The following is a 6000-nucleotide window of genomic DNA, read 5'->3' on the forward strand; positions in this document are numbered from 1 at the left end:
TGAAAGTAACAAAACAAAGGTGACATGACCATATTATTTTCTRGCAGAAAATAATTTATGCAGTTTTTCAAAGAATTTCCAACACTTTTGAATGGCTTTGACTTAGCCCAAACTAAACAAAATGGTMAATGAGAAACAACCAAGTAAAGTCCTACCAAGCACCATGCCATCATCTTCTTGAGTTCCTCCAGAGTCTCCTTCATCTTACCAACAGATGACAGGTTTTCATACCTCTCCTTCTTCTGCAAAAACTCCTGCTTGAGATCCTTTAGACACTGAAAGCAAAAGATAAAACATGGTTAGAGTCTTAACTTACTGTCCTATTTATGTACTAACCAAAAATAGAAATGCAACATGTAAAGTGTTGGTGCCATGCTACATGAACTGAAATAAAAGATCTCAGAAATGTTCCATATGGACAAAAAGCTTATTTCTCTAAAATGTTGTGCACAAATTTGTTTACATCCCTGTTAGTGAGCATTTCTCCTTTGCCAAGATATGCCACACCTGTCAGCTGGATGGATTATCAAGAAMCTGATTAAACAGCATGATCATTACACAGGTGCACTTTGTGCTGGGGACAATAAAAGGCCACTCTAAAAATGTGAAGTTTTGTCACACAACAATGCCACAGATGTCTCAAGTTGAGGGAGTGTGCAATTGGCATACTGACAGCAYGAATGTCCACCAGAGCGGTTACCAGAAAATGTAAGGAAATGTGTCCCGCTACATGAGGCAAATGGTGGTCACACCAGATAKTGACTATTTTTTTCTTCCACGCCCCTACCTTTTTTTAAGGTATCTGTGACCAACAGATGCATATCTGTATTCCCAGTCATGTGAAATCCATAGATTAGGGCCTAATGAATTTATTGTAATTGACTGATTTCCTTATATCAACTGTAACTCAGTAAAAAAAATAAAAAATTGTTGCATGTTGCGTTTATATTTTTGTACGGGGTAATTTAATTGAAAACATCTAACAAACCGGGTACATACGTAGTGTTACATTGTCATCTTTTTTAAAATCTAATTTAAAAAAACATTTTTCGTTAAGTGTATGTGTGACCATGTATGAAATGCACTTTAAAAATGTAATACATTTATTTTTGGGCCCCCATAAAATGTCATTTCCATGCGATAGCATTACCTCCTCTTGCCTCTCAACCTGTTCTCTGGTCACTGCTTTAGTCTGTTTGATGTGGATGTAGTCTCTCTTCATCTGCTCCAGTAGAGTCGCTTTCATGAAGAACTACATAAATATAAAAAAAATGTAATCCCCGGAAGGAACTTTGGTTGCGCATGATGAAGTGGACACAGAATTAGAATTGCATATGGGACAAAAATGAATGACAAAAAAAACAAGCACCACAAACATGTAGACAAGAAAATGACAGAGCTTAAATTACAAAACAAGGACAAAGAGCTTAAATTACAAAACAAGGACAAAGAGCTTAAATTATAAAACAAGGACAAAGAGCTTAAATTACAAAACAAGGACAAAGAGCTTAAATTACAACTGTACCTTATACTTATCTGCTTCGCTTTTTGAATGGAGAAATTGCTTACTCATTTCTTGGTTAAGAATTGAGACTGGGTTATCCACCTGTGATTTACAGTAAACAGCAAAAGAGGCTTTTCAAATATGGACATACACTATCTTTKCAAAGTTTGGGGTCACTTAGAAATGTCTTTGTTTTTGAAAGAAAAGCAAATTTTTTGTCCATTTAAAATAACATCAAATTGATCAGAAATACAGTGTAGACATTGTTAATGTTGTAAATGACTATTGTAGCTGGAAACGGCAGATTTTTAATGGAATATCTACATAGAAGTTTACCAAGGCCCATTATCAGCAACCATCACTCCTGTGTCCAATGCACGTGTTTAGCTAATCCCGTTTTATCCTTTTAAAAAGATAAATTGCTCATTAGAAAACCCTTTTACAATTATGTTAGCACAGCTGAAAACGTTGTTCTGATTAAAAAGCAATAAAACTGCCTTCTTTAGACTAGTTGAGTATCTGGAGCACAGCATTTGTGGTGCCTTGTTCTTCTGAAATTTGTCCGTCTATTCTTGGTCTGAAAATGAAGTATTCCATGCGAGAAATGCCAAGAAACTGAAGATCTGGTACAACACTGTGTACTACTCCCTTCACAGAACAGCCAAATTGGCTCTTACCAGAATAGAAAGAAGAGTGGGAGGCCCCGGTGCACAACTGAGCAAGAGGACAAGACATTAGAGAGTCTAGTTTGAAAAACAGAACACCTCACAAGTCCTCAACTGGCAGCTTCATTAAAATAGTACCGCTAAACACAGCTCAACGTCAACATGAAAGAGCGACTCCGGATGCTGGTCTTCTAGGCAGAGTTGCCAAAGATAAAAGCACCTATCTCAGGACTGGCCAATAAAAATAAAAGATTAGTATGGGCAAAATAACACACACTGGACAGAGGAACTCTGCCTAGAAGGCCAGCATCCCGGAGTCGCCTCTTCACTGTTGACATTGCGGGTGACCACAAACTTTGGAACGGTAGTGTAATTAAAAATAAATAACATCATTCACTTTCAATAAAAAACACACACACACACTATATATATATATATATATACACACACACAATACCTGGATGTTGAAGTGATCTAAAATTGCAGTCAATTCATCCTTTTTATTTGAAACCAAGTGCCCTGGAATAAAAGGTAAAGGTTGATTAAAATAGAGAAGAGATAAAGAAAACMGCCAGACAGACSAACCTGACGGCCGGACAGACACAGACAGACCGACCTGACAGACACGGACAGACTGACCTGACGGCCGGACAGACACGGACAGACAGACCGACCTGATGGCCAGACAGACAGACCGACCTGCCGGCCGGACAGACACAGACAGACCGGACGGCCAGACGGCCCGACCTGACGGCCAGACGGACCGACCTGACGGCCAGACGGACCGACCTGACGGCCAGACGGACCGACCTGACGGCCAGACAGACAGACCGACCGGACGGCCAGACAGACAGACCGACCGGACGGCCAGACAGACCGACCGGACGGCCAGACAGACAGACCGACCTGACGGCCGGACAGACAGACAGACAGACCGACCTGACGGCCAGACAGACAGACCAACCTGACGGCCAGACAGACAGACCAACCTGACGGCCAGACAGACCTGACAGATTTAAACTATTACCTGTTTTACTCTTCAACCTGCACGTCCGAACACCATCACTAGAAATCCTTTGTTCAATAGAAATGCATTCCCCGTAGACATCCCCTTTGTACGCGTCTGGTCCTCTGTTTCTCAGTTTCACTGTAACATCCGCTGTGCTGGAAATAAGTTCACCCACATGGACAGAGTATTGGTCTATTGTTTACATTACATTCAAAAGATCTATTTGCAAACTCAGCGGTAATGAGAATTTACACTGTCCATAAAAAAAGAGAGATATGGAATGGGTGTCAATATAATATAAGTAACTAGAACTGACCTTTCACCATTTTTCACAAAACCCTTCAAAGATGCTCCTCTGTTTGTGATGGTGGCCTTTCCACCAAGGCCCACTATTAGAGCAGTCAGTATGGCACTTTTCCCACCTGCAAAACAAAATCAGGTGAAAATACCATGGCACATAGCAGAAATAGGTCCCACTCACAGTACAATGAATAGCAACTAAGCCATTATAGACAGGGGGAAACTAACTTGAATTCAGCATTCAAATTCAGTTATAATGACTGTTGGAGAAGGGTTAGAAAGTTAAGGGAAGGCATCAAAAACATGTATATGGGGAGTCCTTTAACCAATACAAAGTATCAGTTTAAAAATCTTTCTTACTTCCATTGTTGCCAACAATGAAGTTCACATTGGGCCCGAACTGGAATGGACCGAGCAAATGGTGACACATGAAATTCTTTATGGTGATGCTTTCAATAACTCCAATATCTCCCAAACCCTAAAAATGAACAACAAAAATAGAAGAAAACTGTAAGCCATTACAAATCAATCTATCGATCAGATAATTGATGGGAGGCACTGACCGAGGGAGAGGTGGAGTGGTCATTAAATGTTGTCCCATGATCCTCTCTGCCATCTTCTTCCTCTTTAACCGCTTCCAATCTACGTTTCTTGGTGAATTTTTCATCATTCAGTACTTTGCTTTTCCGCTTCATTTTAGTAACATCTGGATCCACGCTGTTGAAACAAAAACATCTGCATAAATATTAGTAATTACATGCCTAAGTCATGTTAGTTTACTGCCAGAGCACATAGGGAAGATTCTGGAGAGACATATGGGTCTCAAATTGATTGTTGCCTGGCTTACTGTAGGCTACACTACAGATGTGGCTATCGCGTTTGAGTCGCTCTGGATGGCGCCGGAAGAGATGGCTGCCGTTTTACGGGCTCCTAACCAACTGTGCTTCTACCCCCAAGCCATAAGACTGCTGAACAATTAATCAAATGGTCACCCGGACTATTTACATTGACATCCCCCCCCCCACCTTGTTCTTACACTGCTGCTACTCGCTGTTTATTATCTATGCATAGTCACTTTACAAATTACCTCGACTAACCAGTTACCGGTATCGCCTGTATATAGCCTCGTTATGTAATTTTCTTGTGTTACTAAATAAACAAAAGTTTTAAAAAAATGAACAAGCAAATATTTTCTTAACTCCATTTCTTGAACTGCATTGTTGGTTAAGGGCTTGTAAGTAAGCAATACACGGGAAGATCTACCTACACCTGTTGTATTCGGCGCATGTGAAAAATTAAATTTGATTTGAGTAAGTGATTTGACGTCTGGTGTCTTGAAATTGGTGACTTGAAATGATACCCAGGGGGGGGGGGGAAATCATTGTAGATATTACAAAATGTGTTCTTGTCTTACAGGTGGAAGGGTAAGCTTCAGTGTAGACCACTACCACACAGGAAGGCGCCATGAAAGTACAAKGCTTGACACATCTTCCATAAGAACGCGCAGGTGCAGACTAACATTGCAACGTTCCAATCCAAACTGATACAATCTAACATTTTTACGTTTCGTATTCAACTATATAAGGGTTGCTGAAGCTCCATATAGGGGGTGATATGACAAATACAGCTACAATAGGCCTACTCGATACTTTCTTTGCGAAGCATAGGCTATCTTTGTTTGCAAGATCAGWGCATTAAAGTTTTAAACTGAAGAGACAAAAGCGTTCACCCCCGTCAGTCACAGGTCCAGACAAGCAGTCTTATTCTACTGCCTTTCGTTCAGGATAGTCTTAACTTCTAAATGTCCGTTTATGAGGTTGAATTATGCATTATGTGTTCTTCAAGAACAGACAAAAATAGAGCGCGTACGTACCCGACTCTGACTTCCTGGTGTGGTGGACGTGCTGCGAAACGGAGGAGGAGAAATGTGTGGGAGTGTGTTAACTTTGTATCAGGCTGTTTTCAAAGAGGAACACCTATTCTTCTTCGGTTTGCGTCAAATATGTTGCATTACCGCCCCCAACTGGACTATAATATAAATCCATTATACTTTGTAATACAAAATAGGAAAAGGGGAAAATAAAATACTAAATTTACAAATCTAAAATAAAACACACCCTTCAAACTAACCTTACACTCATTCAAAACCCACTAGCCCACTCCAATACTTTGTCCCCATCTACTCATGCACCATGCCAACGGCCTGGGAGGCCGGTACACCACCACTCAACACACCCTGTTGACGTCAAATCTCGTATACCCAAATACTTTTTTCTGCAGCATCCACCACAACATCTATTTTCTGTGATTTACATTCCATTTCTGCGGTACAGTTGATAACCATTGCTATGAACGCTAAGAAGCCAACCTTACAGAAGCATATTTCACTCGTTGGCCTATCCCTCYATGGAGGCATAGGTCTACTACTCACAGGGATCCTCTCAGGATCCCTCACCCTTGACCCATCCTCCTCTACTTTCTTCACTACCTCAGTATACGACACCTTCTGCACTACTCTGACT

The 6000-nt window shown here is 40.8% G+C and overlaps 1 protein-coding gene across 3 annotated transcripts in view; it reads right to left on the reverse strand.

Annotated features, from left to right (window-relative positions):
* The window catches only part of smc6 (structural maintenance of chromosomes 6), a 30939-nt gene extending 25518 nt beyond the window's left edge, over positions 1–5421 (reverse strand). The window contains exons 1-9 of one of the 3 annotated variants that reach the window (XM_023987059.2): positions 5352–5421; positions 4042–4195; positions 3839–3956; positions 3495–3600; positions 3197–3333; positions 2627–2688; positions 1526–1606; positions 1151–1252; positions 156–275 (exon numbers count right to left, since the gene is read on the reverse strand). In XM_023987059.2, coding sequence (XP_023842827.1) covers positions 156–275; positions 1151–1252; positions 1526–1606; positions 2627–2688; positions 3197–3333; positions 3495–3600; positions 3839–3956; positions 4042–4173 — 858 coding nt within the window. In that variant the 5' untranslated portion in view covers positions 4174–4195; positions 5352–5421. The other 2 variants (XM_023987060.2, XM_023987061.2) reach the window with 2 other exon arrangements.
* Positions 5422–6000: the final 579 nt, after the last annotated feature.

The sequence above is a fragment of the Salvelinus sp. IW2-2015 genome, linkage group LG4q.2 (genome assembly GCF_002910315.2).
Source record: "Salvelinus sp. IW2-2015 linkage group LG4q.2, ASM291031v2, whole genome shotgun sequence".
In the NCBI taxonomy this organism is placed as follows: domain Eukaryota; kingdom Metazoa; phylum Chordata; class Actinopteri; order Salmoniformes; family Salmonidae; genus Salvelinus; species Salvelinus sp. IW2-2015.